This window comes from Peromyscus maniculatus, chromosome 15, assembly GCF_049852395.1.
Source record: "Peromyscus maniculatus bairdii isolate BWxNUB_F1_BW_parent chromosome 15, HU_Pman_BW_mat_3.1, whole genome shotgun sequence".
NCBI lineage: Eukaryota > Metazoa > Chordata > Mammalia > Rodentia > Cricetidae > Peromyscus > Peromyscus maniculatus.
In genome coordinates this window covers 83005638-83024034 of record NC_134866.1, presented here as the reverse complement: position 1 = coordinate 83024034, position 18397 = coordinate 83005638, and the positions used below count along the sequence as shown (strand labels likewise).

The 18397-nt window shown below is 42.8% G+C and overlaps 1 protein-coding gene across 1 annotated transcript in view; it reads right to left on the bottom strand.

Annotated features, from left to right (window-relative positions):
- Nucleotides 1–201: 201 nt before the first annotated feature.
- Nucleotides 202–18397, bottom strand: part of LOC102914341 (baculoviral IAP repeat-containing protein 1a-like) — a 60845-nt gene continuing 42649 nt past the window's right edge. The window contains exons 13-17 of the mRNA XM_076552199.1: nt 14964–15131; nt 12199–12351; nt 11791–11877; nt 8677–8841; nt 202–2242 (exon numbers count right to left, since the gene is read on the bottom strand). Of these exons, the coding sequence (XP_076408314.1) occupies nt 1878–2242; nt 8677–8841; nt 11791–11877; nt 12199–12351; nt 14964–15131 (938 nt within the window). The 3' untranslated portion in view covers nt 202–1877. The remainder of the gene's footprint in view (nt 2243–8676; nt 8842–11790; nt 11878–12198; nt 12352–14963; nt 15132–18397) is intronic.

Below are 18397 nucleotides of genomic sequence, written 5' to 3'. Positions count from 1 at the left end.
CTCTCTCTCTCTCTCTCTCTCTCTGTGTGTGTATGTGTGTGTGTGTGTGTGTGTGTGTGTGTCCCCTTCTCTCCCAATAAAGCTCTAGAAAGGTAACCATGGCTCGTGACTCTTCCGTCACCGATACATACATCCAGCGCTCTCCTCCGTTGGCATGGCCGCCACCGCATAACCAACAACCAAAGCTTTTAAAAATTTTTTAGGTGTTTGGAAATCTTTTTCCTCCAGATTTATTGAGGTATAATTGACAAATTAAAAGCATACAATATTTAAGTTGAAACAACACAGGTATAAAGAAAAGACTTTTGTAAACATATGGAATGAAAAATGCTGTCATAGTCAGGTTAACATACCCACAAATCCTTAATGTATCTATAGACAATGTTTTAAAATTATCAACCCTCAGGAGGCAGAGGCAGGCAGATCTCTGTAAGTTCCAGGTAGGCCTGGTCTGCATATTCAGTTCCAGGGCATTAAAAGCTACATAGTGAAACCTTGTCTCAAAAAAAAAAAAAAACCTAGAAAGGAACAAGAAAGAAAGACTTAAAGTCATTACATCACATGCAAAGCTCTCAAAAGCCTCTGGAACAAAAGCAGTTTTCTCTAAGCCCACTTTCTTCCTCACATTGGCAATGGATGGGAGATGGTGTGAGCAAGCATGGCCACACCAAGGCTGGTGACTATACAGAAGCCCTGCCCCTGCAAAGACTAAAGAGCATCTCTGGAAAGAGTCGTCTACATCCTGTGCTAAAATCGACCCATGCTTCATCATGGGTGGAACGCAGTCATCCTTAAACTGGCCATTTCTTACCTCCATCAAATGCTCCTTCCTTGTGGCTTTTACATAGATCAATGCTCCCTTCCCCGCCCCTTCCTGTTGACCTTGGTAATGGTGGGTTCTTGGCATGAAATCGAGTGCGGCTCTAGTCTTTTAGGACCATACCAGGACTGCTCATCATTGCTTTACGTTCAGTGATGGGCATGCAGGCTTTAATAATCATCAGTCTACACAGTTAATGAATGTCCTTTAATATGATGGTTAGTTGTGCCTTTGGTTTTGAGACAGGATCTTCCGATGTAACCAAGGCTGCCCTGAACCTCCTGATTCTCCCACCTCAGTCTCCTATATGATGAGAGCACAGGTGTGTACCACCATACTCAGCAAGGGTGAAATGTATTAGGAAATTAGGTATTACAGGTATTATTTTAAGGTGTGTTAACTTGGCTTCTGTCGCATTTGTTTAACTCTGTGAAGCTGTGTTGCTTCCCTGTCTAAAACCCCTGATGCACTAATCATGAGCTGAACGGCCAATAGAGAGCAGGCAAAAGGCTAGGTGGGGCTGGGAGCCAGACAGAATACATGGAAGGAGAAATCTGTGAAAAAGGAAGAAAGAGCAACAGAGATCAAAGAGAGGCAGATGCTAGGGACCAGCCACCCAACCACACGGCCAGCCACTGAATAAGAGTGAAAGTAAGATTTACAGAAGTAAGAAGAAAGGTAAAAGTCCAGAGGCAAAAGATAGATGGGAATAAATTACAGTTAAGAAAAGCTGGCAAAGACGTTGTTGACAGTCCATGAGAGGCTTTACCCTCTCTGAGAAGTGGATGGGAGGAGGGGTGGGGTGAGGTAGGGGGGAGCTTGGGGAAGAGAGTGGGAACTGTGCTTGGTAAGAAAAATGAAAAAAAAACTTAAAAAAAAAAGTAAAAGAAAAGCTGTCAGGAAACAAGCCAAGCTAAGGCTGGGTATGTATAATTAAGAATAAACCTCTGTGTGTGACTTATTTGGGAGCTGGGTGGTGGTTCCCCCCCCCCAAAGAGCAAAAACAACTAAGTACAATTAGGTATTTAGAACTGCCAGTAGCCCTCGGCTGGATCCTTCACTTCTGAATGACAGGAGAGAAGGGCAGTATCCATTTCCAGAAGACAGTCAAGCGTTTGGACTGAGAGTGTCTCTCCTTCACAGCATTAATCACTTTCATGTCCTCTTCATCCAGGAGCCAACTGAACATCTGAAGAATGGTGAGGCTGGGCAGTCGGGACACACACTGACTCAGAGCCTTGACAGTGGTGGCCTGAACTTGGATGGATTCTGGGAGATGCCTGGAAATGTTGAGCATTTGCAAGTTTGGCAGGTTGTCCAGGGCTTGAAAGAAATGTCTGTACCCTTCCTCTGTAATCTTGTGATTCAATGAAAGATCTAAGTTCTCAAGTTTCTGGAAACCTCCACTGGTTGCTCCCTTGGCTGGAAAACAAAAACATTTATGAAAAGAATATCCTGAGGACTTCAGTGATGGTGACAAGTTATTGGTACCACTCCCACACCCACCGTGATGAAAGTGGGAAATGCTCAACATGACATTTTAGAGACCATTCTTTGAAAGCTCTAAACTGCTGCTTGGTTGATAGGGAACCACCTGTCCAAAGTGCAAGCAGTTTGGAGGAAGCAGAGGTCAGGAAGTTGAGTTCACACAGCTTTGGCTGCCATGGCAATGTGGACTTCTCTTCTGGTCTCACAGAAGGACATATGTGAAGGAAAGTTACAGTAGAAGGAACTGAGAAATTGTGGCAACAGCGTCTCCATTTTTGAAGATTAAGGAAGGTGGCAGTCCTAACAGCTTGTCCTCTCACTGGCTACCACAGTGTCTTCCACCTAAAGCCCAGAAGGGACTCCCTGGTTACTGAGAGCTGGGGCTCTGAAGGAAATGGAGCCAATGCGTTGTTATTTTTCATTAAATTCAGTAGCTGCCCCTTAAGCAACTGCTGTCCTGATTGACAATTGCAACTCCACAGCTACCAGTAGCCATGTGGCAGCAATGGCCACAGCCAGGCAGGAATTCTGTCCCCTCAGGCACCAGCTCTATCACTGCTGCTGAAGGGAACTTTATCTAGATCTCTATCCCTCTATAGAACTCAAAGGACTGGAAGGTCGAGGTGAAATTCTGCTCGCTCAGAGAGGCTGAAGAGCATGTAGCTAATCTTCTCTCCTAGTTTGCAGCTCCTCAAAAGACAGCATAGCATGTCCTTCAGCTCAACCCCGACTTAAGAATCCTAGCTACACATGGTTCTGCCCTATCACTCCACGTCAGTTAGTTGTAACCTCCTGATCCCAGGTTAATTTTATTTAATAAACAAATGTAACATGTCTTTGTATCTTAAACAAATTTTCCACAGCATAAATGATTGCAATACATCTTGAATTATTATTCCATAACATTTTCCCTTTTTTTGTCTAAACAAAAAGAAAAGGTTTTGACTTAAACAGAGTCTTACTATATACAATATAAACAATTATCAAGGACTATATTCACAATGTCCAGTTCATTTGTGTCTGGCAAATTTAAAGAAAATACTCCATTATCTATCCTATCTTAGTGAATCCAAAGTTTTATACCCAATTTATTTTCTATAATAACTAAGGAAAACTATAACTCATTATTTAGTCTTTAACTCCATCCAGGACCACAGAAGGAATTAATATTACCTAATAACAGAGACATTTGGTGCCTGGACAGTCACCTAAAGTTCTTCTGCAACATTAGGGCATCCATCTTCAGATGACAGGCTTAGAATATCTGGCAGACTTCTATGAAGCAAGAATTTTGAAGAACTATCCTGTCTAATTTTGTCAAAGGTCAGTAGTCACTTTCTTGTAGGCCCAGCATGTCTACTGCATACTGTCAGCAGTCAAGGCAAAGCAGTTTCTTGCCCAAATGGCTAGCCTTGCCACACTGAAAGCAAACTCCATATGGAGGTTCTTTGATGTCCATCATCCTTTTATGAAGTAAATTGGTACTGCCAGAGCAGATGTGTCTCAATGTTATGAAAAACCTTAGGTTACCAAAATATTTTGGGGTGGTTTTCAAGATAGGATTTCTCTGTGTAATAGCCCCTAGCTGTCCTAGAACTCACTCTGTAGACCACACTGGCCTTGAACTCACAGAGATCCACTTGCCTCTACCTCTCAAGTGCTGGGATTAAAGGCGTGTGCCACTGCTGCCTCAGTAAAGAAATATTTTAAATGCCATATTCTATGGGTTTTTGAAGTGTTTGAACCCATTCATATATCGAAATATATCTACTTAACCTTAAAAACAAACCTAATGTTGCTACAAGTTTGATTATTTTGGAATAATTATTAATCTCATTTCTTAATTATCCATTGTATTTTTAAATGAGCTGAATAAGTACAAACCCCAAGGAAGAGTAGAAACACACATTCGGTATAACAAATTAACTTTAAATTCATATCAATATTCCAATATATCACTGTCAAGTTTCAGAAAGTCTCCCTTGATCAAACCTGATCCATATTAACTTGGAACAAGCCCACAGCCTCTTGTTTCCTATGGAAACTAAAGCAAAACCCCTTCTCCAAAGTATTTTGACTTCCATTTAACAAATATATTTTTTTATCTCCATTGTAAAGTTAAGGCATTCTTAAAATATCTAGGCTGGTTTACTGCAGCAGTCCTTTCAATGCCTTGACTCTTAGCAGCTGTCGTTTGCTTATTAACAATCAAAAAAATTCAAAAGCCACACAATACTATATAGGCTCCAGAATCCCTGTGGATTTCCAATGTTAGGTGGCTTTTTTTTCTATTACTCTCTCTTTAAAGATTATTATTTTTTAAATTATTCACTTTTTATGACTTTACCCTTTTTCTTTTTCTTAAACCTATGCACATTATAAAACACACTGGAACTTGTTTAGAGGGTTTTCTCCCATTTGGACCTCTTTTACTGCATGTCTTTTGGACTTTTTTTTTGACAGTATGAGCAAATGTCAAGCTGCTAAGCTACATCTGGGTCCTCTGTGAGGCTCTGCTGGCTTCTCGGTTCGTGGGAACCAAGCCTAAAGCTCACAGCCCGGTTGGAGGTTCATATGACTAGGAACTGCATCCAACCCCGCAACTCTGGAATGGCAGTGCCCTGCACTGTAGCAGGTGTTTTGTGTAGTTTTTAGTTTTTATTTAGCATGAAAAAAAAGCTGTCTAAATCTCAGCACAACTTCTTAAAGGAGACATTTCTTTCTTTCTTTCTCTTTTTTTTTTGTTCTTTTCTTTTCAAGCTTTCTCAGTCCTTATGGATATTTAAGCCCCACTTTGGGCACCAACATGTTGATTGTGTTTTACTCTTTACTCTTTGCTTTCTGGAAGCCCGCCACCACCCAGCTCCCAAATGAGTCACACAGATGCTTATTCTTACTTATGGATGTATGGGCTTAGCTTTACTCATTTCTAGACAGCTGGCCTGTTGCTCCTTCAGTGGCTGGCTGGCATCTGCCAGACTCTGCCCTTCTTCTCCTGTCTCTCCCTTAGATTTCTTACCTGGCTCTATCCTGCCTTGCCATAAGCCAAAGCAGCTATTTATCAACCAATGAGAGTGACACATATTCACAGCCTACAGAAAATATCCCACAGCATTTCCCCTTTTCTGTCTAATCAAGAAGGAAGGTTTTAACTTTAACATGGTAAAATTATACATAACAAAAGAGTTATCATGCAAGAATCAGTTATAATATCCAGTCTATTTGTATTTGGCAAAATTAAAGAAAATACTCTATCATCCATCCTATTTTTTGTGAGTCTAAACCTTCATATATAATTTATCTTTTATCATAACTAAGGAAAACTATAATTACCTAGTCTTCAACTCTATCAAAGACCCAAGAAGGATATAATATTACCCGAGAAAACAGGAAGTGCATTGCAAGCAACTTCCAAAACTCTTAAAATGGCAGAGACATCTGGCTGACTGGACAATCACCCAGTGTTCCTCTGCAACGTTGGGGCATCCATCTTCAGCCTACAGGTCTAGAGTCTCTGGCAGACATTTTAGTGAAACAGGAAATTTGAAAGACTGTCCCACCTATACTGGCAAAGTTTGTCAGTTGCTTTCCTCTGTGCCCTGCAGAATGTCTGGCATTTTCCTCTGTGAAGCAGGAACCTGAAGGACCATCCCACCTTGTTTTGGCAAAGTTTAGTGATCACTTTCCTATGGGTCCTGCATGTCCAGTTTATACAACATACTGTCAAGCAGTTCAGACAAGAGCAATTTTTTGCCCAAATGGCTAGCCTTGCCACATTGAAATCAAACTCTGTAAGGAGTTTCTTTGATGCCCATCATCCTCTTTAAAACAATTGGTGTTGCCATGAGCAAATGTGTTTCACCATCAAAAAAAGTCTAAGTTCTTAAAACATTTTAAATGCCATATTCTAAAGGTCTTTGAAGTATTTGAAGATTACCTATCTAACTGAACTATATCTTGTATACCTAAAAAAAACTAACTAATGTAGCTATAAGTTTGACTATAATAAATGACTATTAATCTATATTTCTTAATTATGTATTACAACTCTAAACTAGTGACAGAAATGTAATATCTTAAACAAGAGTAGAAATATAAATAAAGTATAACAAAATTGACTTTAAATTCATGTCCATAAACCAAAATCCATACCATCCATTGTAAAATATTTTGAAATGAACAACTGTTTTTTGGATTAAAGTACATCCAATAATCCACCTTTTTAAATCATAATAATCTACCCTTTTCCCCCATCATCTCTATAGCATATCCCCACTTCTTCCTTAGAAAGAGATTAACTTTGACCATTAACCATTTACAGTTAACCTCTTTTTTTTTTTTTTTTTTTTTTGGTTTTTCGAGACAGGGTTTCTCTATGTAGCTTTGCGCCTTTCCTGGAACTCACTTGGTAGCCCAGGCTGGCCTCGAACTCACAGAGATCCACCTGCCTCTGCCTCCCAAGTGCTGGGATTAAAGGCGTGCGCCACCACTGCCCAGCCCAGTTAACCTCTTAGTAGCAAACAAACATCCATAAACAATACTTTGTGATTTGGGGCATGGTTCTCTAGACTATTTCCTGCTGATTGGTGGTGCTGGTAATCTTATAGGGATCCTGAGAAATTTTGAGATAATGGCCAAGTCCTGGGAAGATCAGCTGTACTCTTTGTTGATAGATATTACCTGTCAAGATTCAAAACCTGTCAGGCAGGTGGTGGTGGTGCATAGCTTTAATCCCAGCACTCGGGAGGCAGAGGCAGGTGGATCTCTGTGAGTTCGAGGCCAGCCTGGGCTACAGAGTGAGTTCCAGGAAAGGCCACAGAGCTACACAGAGAAACCCTGTTTAAAAACCAAAAAAAAAAAAAAAAATTCAGGAGGTCTCCTCTGATCACATGTGATCAATATCATTAACAAAGAAATCCATAGCCTCTCATCTCCTGTAGGAACAAAACTTGAAAGCATTTTTTATTTCTATTTGAAAAATATATTTATTTTGACTTCTCTTTTAAAGTTAAGGCATTCTTAAAATATCAAGGCTAGATTGTTACAGAAGTCCTTTCAATTCCATGTCTTTTAGCAGCTATTGTGCCTTTTTCTTTGAAGTGCTGGTCAATCTGAAAGCTATTCCTCAACTAAAGCTTTGGGTTTTCCTACCTACGAGAATCATCAGAGTGTCTAACTATAAGGGATTGATAAGACCTACCAGAGCCAGAACATGAAGCAACCTCTGTTGAGGGTGAAAACAACACTGTGGAGAGGTTTGATCCTTTGTTATTTAATTGTTTGTATTCAAAGTGTCATGTTACCCAGCCTAGCCTTGAACTAGGAAATCTCGAACTTTTGAACCTATCAAGTGTTGAATTACAGGCATGTGACACATCTAACCCAAAACACACTTAATCAGTCCATGTGAGGTAACTCAGAAATTTCACCCTAGAAATTACTAAACATGGACAGTGTGTGAGAAAGTTCTTAGAAGCACTTCATAGATACCAACTACTAGAAACAACTCAAGTACCCATTGAATGGACACAGAGTGCAGATCGGTCAAATAATGGAATGACACACAGCAGTGAAATCAATCACTCTGGTCACATGTGTTACTAGGAATATGAAGCACACACACATTTTCAGACAAAACAGTGCCTATTGCACAGGACTCCCTTCCATGAGGAGTCTGTGGCAAATGACTCTATGGTAAAGAAAGCAGTGCAGTGGTCATCTGTGGAGGAAGAGGAGGGCACAGTTGCAGAATGCACACAGGTCTGCGTCCTCATCTGGTTGACTCTACACTTACTTGGATAACCAAAATTTCAGCAATGTGAACAGGAACACTGATCCAGTTCTACGTTTCAGCTTGTTGCACATTTGTTTACATATTGTCAGTATTCAATTGACTAACAGAGAATCTGCCAGGTGTATGGAACACCAAGTGTCAGAACACAGATTAGTGGTCCATGGTGCAGGAGTAGAACACTGTGTGTTGGGGGCACTGAGTTCAATTTCCAGTACTGGGGAAACAAACCACAGGTGGATGGCTTCTATATCCCCACTAAAGCAAAAAGGCTGTTGACCTTCCCAGTCAGAACAGGATGAACCTATCTGCAGAAGAACACAAGATGGGGGTTGAGGATTTAGCTCAGTGGTAGAGCACTTGCCTAGCAAGCGCAAGGCCCTGCGTTCAGTCCTTAGCTCCAGAAAAAGAAAAAAAAGAAAAAAGAAAAGAAAAAAGGACACGAGATGAAACAGTGTGGTGGTGGAAATGAGGAACAGTTTGGAAGACTTTGCCATACTAGACATTCGCAGCAGACAGCTCCAATGAAGCCACTGCTTCCACACAGGCGGAAACCCTTTCCCTGAGGGGAACTCACCAATTTCCATCACACTGTCGTCATCCAAGGTCTCCTTAAAGGCAAGAACTCGGAGACACCGAAGCTGCAGACATTGCCAGACAATCAGTTTGGCCACGTGGTGAATCCCGTCCCCACTGGGAAGGAGCAGTTCCTCCAGGTTCCTGAGAGAACCCAGAGCCTGTGCTGTGGGAGACACCACAAAGCCATCCTCAGTAGTAGTCCCGGCATGAGTGAGCAGCTGATGACCTAGACCTTCTGCAGTCTAGGAGGCCCCACCTAGCAGAGACTCTCCTCGTCACTGTCCTCTCCAAGGAAAGGAGAAGGGGTCAGCACACAGCTGCTCCCTGCTGCTCTCTGCAGCTGGCTCCCCCATCTTCCCCCACCTGACTCTTCACACAGGTCCATCTGTCTGTCCATTTCTGCTCTCTCTTCTAAAGCAGGGCCTCCACTGCAGGTCACTCTCCTAACTGCACAGACTTGGGCCCCCTCCCTCGCCATCCCGCCTCCTGCCGTCACTCTGAGGACATCCACCGGCCTCATTAAAGCCTTGTCCACTGCCCTGACAGCCTTCCACCCCTCATCCAATCTTCCATAGCATGATACTCTGTAGATCACAGGATGACTAAGTCTCGACTTCTGCGGCCTCACAGAAACTAATTAGAAAGACTTTCTGGCATGAAGCAATATTCCAGGTTTATCTTTGACTTTTCCCTTCTTAGTTCTGAAATAAAATATTTCTTGTGACATTGACATCATGATGGGGAAATGTATAGACGGCCACCCAAACTAGTGGAAACCCATGAACTGTGGACCAATAGCTGAGGAGCCCCCATGGGACTGGACTAGCCCTCTGGATAGGTAAGACAGTTGTTTAGCTTGAACTGTTTGGAGGGCCCTCCAGGCCGGGGAATTGGGACCTGTCCCTGGTGCATGAGTGGGCTTTTTGGAGCCTAGTGCCTAAAGTGTGACACCTTGGCCAGTCTTGGTGCGGCTGGTAGGGGCTTGGACCTGCCTCCACTTAATGTACCAGGCTCTGCTGACTCCCCATGGGAGACCTTGACTCACAGGAGGTGTGAATGGGGTGAGGACTGGGAGGTGGGAAGAGGAAGGAGGAGGCATCTGTGGTTGGTATGTAAAATGAATATAAATTTTCTTAATAGAGAAAAAAGAAAAATATTTCTTCACAGTCCTTGGTTTCTTTAGGAAAGGTAGTATTTAGAAATCAAGTCTAAATTTGGGCAGTTGGCTTAGTGATAAAGGTTTTGTCTAGCATGCTGGATACCAAGGCACCACACACACACACACACACACACACACACACACACACACACACACAAACACAAACACACACACTGAGCCTTATTTGGGCCTCGTTGCTCATCTGAAAGCAAAGCAAGGTGCATTTCCAGCAGCTCCACTTGGCAGTCTTGAGTCAGAGTCTCAGCCTGTCGTCCAGAATGGCTAGAACTCATAATTCTGCCTCATCATATCAGTGCTGGATCACAGGCATTTGTTACCACTCTCGGCTTCTAGGGGATCATTCTTGAATGGGTTACATAAGACATCTACCCACTGAAAGAAATCACACTAGGTCTGTGTACAGAAAACTCTTCCAAGGCTTTAAAAGGAATGAACCTCTGAGCACTTGTGTGCTCATTACTGCAACCATGATTTCCAGCCTCTCAGGAGACTGCGCTGAGGAACGTGTGTCTGTATGACTGCAGATAGAGATGACTGGAAATGCATTTATTACCCTGTATGTTCATGGGTCAGAGCAGATGAGAAGCCTCGGGTGGTAAAGGCATCCGCAGGCACGCCTGACAACCTGAGTTTGATCCCAGGAGTCCACATTATGGTGAGAGAGAACGACTCCCAGCGCTGTTCTCTGACTTCACGCACATGCCACTCACAGCTCCACACATACACAGACGGTAAATGCACAAAACTACACAAAAAACTGTGAGTCCACAACATTTCCAACATGATTTTCTTTCTCTTTCTGACATTTATTTTGCTGCCCAAACTGCTGTTATGAGCGGAGCCTCATAAGCAAAGCTTCTCAAGTTTAGTCTGTCACAACTTACATACACTAATTTATTTCAAAGGAAAATTTGTGGGACTGAAAAGATAGCTCAGTGGTTGAGATCACTAGTTACTTTTGCAGAAGTCTCAGGAAGAGTTAGTGCCCGGCACCCACATGGTGGCTGACAACCATCCGGATCCAGTGAATCCAAAACCTTCTTCTGACTTCTGTGGCCACCAAGAACATATGTGGTGCACAGACATATATGCAGGCAACACTCATGCTCATAAGACAAGAATAAACATTTTAAAGTTTATTTAATTATCTTTAAAAGGAGGACACACATTCATGAGATGGGGACAGCTCTCAGACTGGGCACAGGAAGCTGGACAATTGCCTTCTGATTGGGTGTGCTACAGTCTGGGGTGTGGCCTTTCCCTGGAGTTATAGTGTTTGCTTAATTTTAAATAGAAGTTTTCGTATGTATTTTGAAACCTTTGAAACAAAAGGGACATTGCATGTTTGGAGTGGGTGCCAGACTATGAAGTTCCACAGTGACCAAATTCTCTCCTAAGAAGTCAGTGAGTCTGAGAATGTTGCATTTAATTAGATCAAGTGTGAGGATGTGTGGAAGCAACAGTGATGGCATCTGGGGGTGATATTGAGCATCACTATGGTGTCCTCCTAAGGACCAGCATAGCTGGTACAGCTGACCCTCTGTATGGGCACATTCCACCAACCACAGGTTCAGTTTTTAAAAACTGTGTCTGTGCCAAACGTGTACAGACATTTCCCCCTCACCATTATTCCCAGAACAACACAGTGTAACACTTGTTGATATAGCATTTACATTGCATTAGGCATTGTAAGCAATTAAGAGATGGCTTATGGAAGATGTGTAGGGACACCGGCAAACACTGCACCATTTTATATCATGGAGTGTAAGATCTTCTAGTGTTTACATCAGCAGAGGTCCTGGACCCAGCTGCCATGGATGTCAAGGGACAACTGTACACAGCTTGCTTTCTTGTAGGTTCATTGAAGAGGATGAGGAGGAAGGAGGGGAGGAGGATAAAGAATACATTAAGAAACTCTGTTTATAAACTTACCAAACTTTTCTGATGTTTCCTTATCTGGAAACTGTTGGCGCCCAAGTTTCAATATCTTCAAAGCCACAAAATTTGGCAAAATGGTGACTAGATAAGGGAAAATGAAATATAGTTAGTTCAGATACATTCCTGTGACACAGAGGAATACCACTGAAGTAAGAGTGTTTCAAAAGTGGTGAAAAGTGATATAATAATCAGATTGAATTACTATGACTAAGTAGAGGAAACAATTCTGAAAATGAAATGGTTACATTGTAGACACAGATGCACTTCATTGTTGAGAAAGACTCACTGAAGTCAGGTGCTGTCACAGTTTCTGTGACATCAGCAGACTTTTAATTCTAGAGTATTTAATGACTTTTTGCACAGGAGCATCTGAAGTCACAGTTGTAAGCTTATAGTTCTTACCAAATGGCATGGCTTCAAAGCATCGTCCAGAAAACTCAATCTCTCTGAGTTTCTTGCAGGAAGCAAGCACAGTCATAAGAGACTCACAGTTCGAAAAGAAATCACATTTCAGGTAGAAAACTTGAAGATTTGGAGAGTTCTGGATCAATTTAACTGGAAAAGATGAAGGATATTCAGAAATTCAAGAAAGTTACAAATTCCTATCTGGACTGGCCTCTCAGTCCATAATCTCCAGCCACACCATTAAACAGACAATGATGCAGTGATCTAGTGCTCAGGCCATGTTGGGCTTGTGCTCAGCTTCTGCCACTGACTGATGAGCAGAAGACCTGGGGCAGGTTCCTGACCCTCTCAGGATCAGTTTTCTCTTCTCCATATTTCACCTTCAGCATCAGCACCCTGATATCTCTGTGTTTGCACACTGCCCTGACGCAGCAGGAGTTCTGTACAGAGTCACATAAAAGAGTATCGAGGACTATGGGGGTCCAGCCCCTCTATAGTCCCCTCCCAGGGTCCGGGAAGAATCTACAACCAGCTGATAATTAATCTTTGATGAAAAGAATCCATGTACACAAAACTCCTTAGTCCATACACTTTATTATTCTGTGTCAGTTTTCTCTCTACACAGCTTCTATTCTCTTTAGCTCCTTCGTGCCTGATTTCTCTCTGTATTCATCTACTGCTCCCTCTAAGTTCTATCTTAATTCTCTTATCTTAATTCTGCCTTATCTAGGTCCTTTTCATCTCGTTCTTACCCAGCTAGTACTTCCCCATCTGACTCTCCCTCATCTTCCATCTTGTCCACACAGTCTCTCTGATCAAAATCCTCCTTATCCCTCTCCGTTCTCCATCTCTAAGTTCTCTCAGTTGTCTACATACCTCCGATGTCTCCCAGGAATCCAGTTATAAACCCAAGCAATAGTAATCCCCTGATCTAGCAAGGTCACCAGGCTTGAATTCTATGGGGTCATAAAGGCAGGTAAGAATTTTTCTCAGGCAATGACTACCAGGCTTTCTTTTACAATCCAAAATGGGAATGGTAAAAGAGGAGGTCAACAAAGTGCTAATAACCAGTTAATATATGAAAAAGGTGGGTCTATGTGCTCAGTCTACATTCTGAGACGTGGTTAGGTACGAAGTTAGGGGTCTATAAAGTTAGTAAGGCTGTAAGAAGGAAGGGTCCGAGCTAAATTGTGTAAAGCTATTACTTAAAATCCACCTGACCTAGGTGGTGTCTCCTTGTGGAATTTACCTTAAATCAGGAGACTAGCATATGGACTGTTATTACTGTCAATCCTTGAAAGAGGTTAAGGAAGTTATCTGATTCCAGTACTGAAAGGGGAGAACCAGATGGGCTGTGGAGAAGGAAGTCTTTCCCCAGGTTATTCTCCAAATACCTTAAATGTATATGTCCAAAGAGTGATCAGTCCATACTGTTAGCACTTCTAGGGGCAAATCAATTGGGAAAACTAAGAAGGCACACATGATTTTCATAACAGAAGACAGCAGATATGTAACAACCCAAGTAACACCAAAAGCTCCTTCGAATTTGGCTTCCTCTGAAGGAATTCCTTGATCCCTTCAGGTAGTGACTTTGCCATAACCAGCTGCGTTCTTATGATAGATTCCTGCAGCCCTCAGCAGAAGAAGGGACAACTCTGAAGTACAACTTTAAGACTACGTGACCTTATTTATTTTGTCTATGTTTATATGGTATGTGTGGAGGTCATCCTTGGCCATAGGACACATGCAAAGGTCAGGGCAAAAGTGGGTGAATTGTTTTCTTCCACCATACTGATCTGTGGGACAGAGGTCATCAAGCTTGGCAGGAAGTACCTTTACCTGCTGATCCATCTCCAAAACCTGCAAAATGTTTGTTTGTTTCTTTTGTTTCTTTTCAGACAAGGTCTCGTATTGTATCTCAGGCTAGCCTGGAAATAGCTACATTTCCGGAGCTAAGCTGGCTTGATGTTGTGACAATCCTCCTGCCTCAGCCTCCCAAATTCTGGGATTACAGACATGAACTACCATGCCCCGCTCTGGTCCCCTTTTCACATTTCCTTAGTCCTTAGTGTTCAGGGTTTAACAAATTAAGGATCTGACGGGGCCTGAGTCATTTTGCTAAATGACATGTTTTAGAAAGATGTCTGCACAGCTGTCCATCAACAGGAGGCTGGGATGGAGAGAAGTGGAGGAAAGGTCCAGGTTGCCCCCAGTCAGATTTCCTCCCTCAGCAGGCAGATCTGCAAGCGCCACTAAAACAACATCAAAAGGAAAGAACTCCACAAACTGCCTTGAGAGGAAGTGTGCTGGGAGTTTAAAGCTCAGACCCTGGAGTCACACCTTCTCTTTTGAAGATACATTTTCTTAGCTGGATAAACCTGAGCAATCACTGACCTCAGTTTCCCCAGTTGAGAATCAGCAATAATCATTGTGTCTTCTCTCACACAGTGGTCTGAAGAGTGAGTTAATATTTGTACAGAGCTCAGAATAGTTCAGTCATTTTAGAGACTCGGCGTTACAAATAAATGTCTGCCCTCTTAATGATGAAGAACACTGTTCCAATACCTTCCCTTGGACACAGTTCATACTGTCAGGTCTTTAATGAGGAAGAGCCCTGTCCCTACACCTTCCCAAGGACACATTTCACGTTCTCAGGCCCACAGAAATTTTTAACTAATGATGATTTCATGATTCTAACAATTATTAGCCAAGTAACTTTCCCAGCTGAAATATGACCTGGGAAATCCAAGTACCATTCTTACCCAGTTTGGAGAGGTCAGACTCTGTGGAAGTTTGGATGGATAACTTCTCCATGTGGTGGAGGTTTGCAAAATCCCCAGGGATGATCAAAAGCACATCTGGTATGCCATCTAGTCTCACAGACAATTCTTTCAGGCTTGAGAACTTGTCCAAGTTAGCGAAAAGTTGACCTGGGAAGCAGCACATAGTTTCCATCACTCATGCGTCCCAGGCAGAAAATCTCAAGTGTGCTGTGATTTTTAGATATATTCATAACGAAACATCTCAGAGACTCTAACATCTGTTTAGGAAGCACATCCATGAAGAACGTGCTGTCTGCAGCATCTGGTGGTCACTGAGCACAGGGGAAGCTCCGTGGTGCTCCCCAGACTCACAGAACAAATAAGACAGCTCCCCAATCAACCACAGCGTGGGAACAACTGGTTTTGTACATGCAAAAGGACACAGTTAGACTTCAACGTAAATAAAAATGTAACTCGGCACCTCTCTACCAAAGCAGATCTGGCATGTCCTTTTCCAAGGTCTAGTACCAGGTAAGTCTGACATCCTCCCCTCCATTCACCCATCCCCAGCCCACTAGTTCTAGCCTAGATTCCACATCCAGCTCGTGGGCCTAGTCTAGCCACCCCTGTCTGTGCCACTGCCAAGATCTAGGATTGTCCCAGGACCCACTCTGCCTCCCTCCTGCCCCTAGCCTTCAGGCCACTCACACACCACATCTAACCTCTCTACCCAGCCAGGTCCTACACAACCTTCTCCAGGGTCTAGCTGGGTGAGTTTGCCTAATGCTCCCCTCATCATACCCACCCAACCCTCACATATACCCCTCAACTCCAATATTGAACCAGAAGGAAGATCTTTCACACCAGCCCAGTGCCGTGTGGGTCCACCTGAGCCATATCCAACCTCAGGTTCAAACCAACCCACACATCCTCTCTTTTGCCCAATCTGTTCTATTGATATCAGACACAGAACTATCAAAAGAAGTCTCAGCACAAAAATAGGAACACTGCGAAAGGTCAAGGCAGTAATTCCCCCACTTCACACACCCCACAAATCTATTAGTCCTGTAGAAATGTCTGTCAACAGGATTGACCTGCATGAACCTCAGGTCACAGAAGTGAAAAGAACAACCAGGCACTTGACCAAAGAAGTTTATGGAGAATGTGAGGAGTTTTAAAGATGACACAAAGAAACAGCTCCATGAAAATAAGGAAAAAGAGCTTAAGAAGGAATGCTTGACTGTTGCCCAAGAACACACAAACCTAAGGCTAACAGACGTGATGAGGACAGTCCAAGACTTGAGAAGGGAATTCAGTCAGAAGATAGAAACACTGAGCAAGACTCAATGAACTGAAGATGGAGTTCAAAAACCTAGCAACTCAGCTGGAACTCTCAAAGGAAAGCCTGAGAGTAGAGTGAGAGAGCAGAAGATAGAACAGCAAGACTCAAAGACAATGGAAAGCTAGAGACCAAATAAGCAAGGACGATCCAAATTACACACACACACACACACACACACACACACACACACACACACACACACACACACACGAGGAAACTAACACACAGGAAATGTGGGACACCAAGAAAAGACCCAACTTTTAAATTTTATGAGTAGGTGAGGGAGAAGAATCCCAAGTCAGTGACATAGACCAGCTCACCAACAAGATCACAGAAGAAAACTTACCCAGACTAAGGAAAGATACACCAGTACAAAAGATACAAGAAGCACAGAGAACACCAAATGGATAGAAACAGAAAAGAAACTCTTTGTGGAATATTATAATTAAAACATTAAGTATACATAGCCAGGTGGTGGTGGTGCATGCCTTTAATCCCAGAACTAATGAGGCAGAGACAGGAGGATATCTGTGAGTTTGAGGCAAGCCTGGTCTACAAAGTGAGTTGCAGGACTTCCAGAGCTGTTACATAGAGAAACCCTGTCTTGAAAAACAAAACAAACTAACAAACAAATAAAAATGGTTAAATATACCAGCAAAAAAAAAAGAAAGAAAAGAAAAAAAGAGGAAATACTAAAAGCATCAGGAGAAAAAACACAAGTCACATATAAAGAACAACCCATCAGAGAAACAGCTGATTTCTCAATGGAAACTCTGAATGCCAGAGCCTGGAGCAATATATCCCAAGTCCTCAAAAAACTACAACATCCAATCTAGTCTAATATACTGAGCAAAACTACCTGCCATATTTGAGTAGGAAAAAATTTTCCATGGTATAAACAGCCTAAAAAATTACATCCAACAAACAAAACCTAAATTAAAAAAGGAGACAATATTTCAGGCCAAAGAGAGGGATGGGCACAGCTAAGACAGTGCAGAAATTGAAGGTACAATTACCAAATACAAAGTACCACTGAGAACACCAGCACCACCAGAAATCAACACCACAATGACTGCAGTCAACACTTCAATAATAACTTCAGGTATTGATGCCCCAATTTTCCAATCAAATTATGTAGGCTGGCTGAATGAATCAAAAAAAAAATAAAATCCTGCAGACCATGCAGGGCAATAGTGGAGTACGCATTTAATCCAAGCACTCGGGAGTCAGAGGCAGACAGATCTCTGTGAGTTTGAGGCCAGCCTGGTCTACAGAGCTAGTTCTCAAAAAACAAAGTAATAATAATAATAATAATAATAATAATAATAACAATTCATCTACTGTTGTCTATCAGTAACACATCTTAGCTTTAAATATAGGCACCTATATTGAGTAAAAGGATGGACAATAGTACTCCATTAAATGAAAGCTCATAAGGCCTCAACCCTACACAATCCCTACAGGAAACTAAGAGATGCTGATAATGAGAGAAAGAGTCTTCCCCAGGAAAGAGCACACCAATTGGTTTTCTAATACCAACTAACATCTGAGTCAACATCTGTGGCTCCTGTTCAACCAAGGGCCATGTAGATTCCCAGGGTCTGGGCTGCCACCTGGGGCTATGCTGGTGTCTGAGGACTGAGCTCTCACCAGGAACATGCAGTCTGGGTGGCCTGTGCTGCCACGATGGATGCCACCATGGTGACATCCAGACCCAGGTTGCTGCTGAGAACCATGTCTGGGTCCATGGTCCTACTGCAACCAGGATCTGTGTTGAAGTCTGTGGCCCATATTGTTACTGAGGGCCATGTGGAGGCCTGGAGTCAGATCAGCCACCTGAGTCCATATCAGTGGCCAAGGGACATGCTGCAGCTGGGGCAAGGCAGAATAGAGTGGCCTGCACTGCTATCTGATATCATGGTGATATCTGGGCCAGGACTGCAGCAGCTAGGGGCCATGACTGGGTCCATGGCCCCCACTGCAGCCAAGGTCAGTGTTGATGTAGGAGGTTCCTGTAACCATCGAGGGCCACATGGATGCCCAACACCTGGGGCCAAATTAGTGTCTGAGGACCACACTGTCCCAGGGGCCG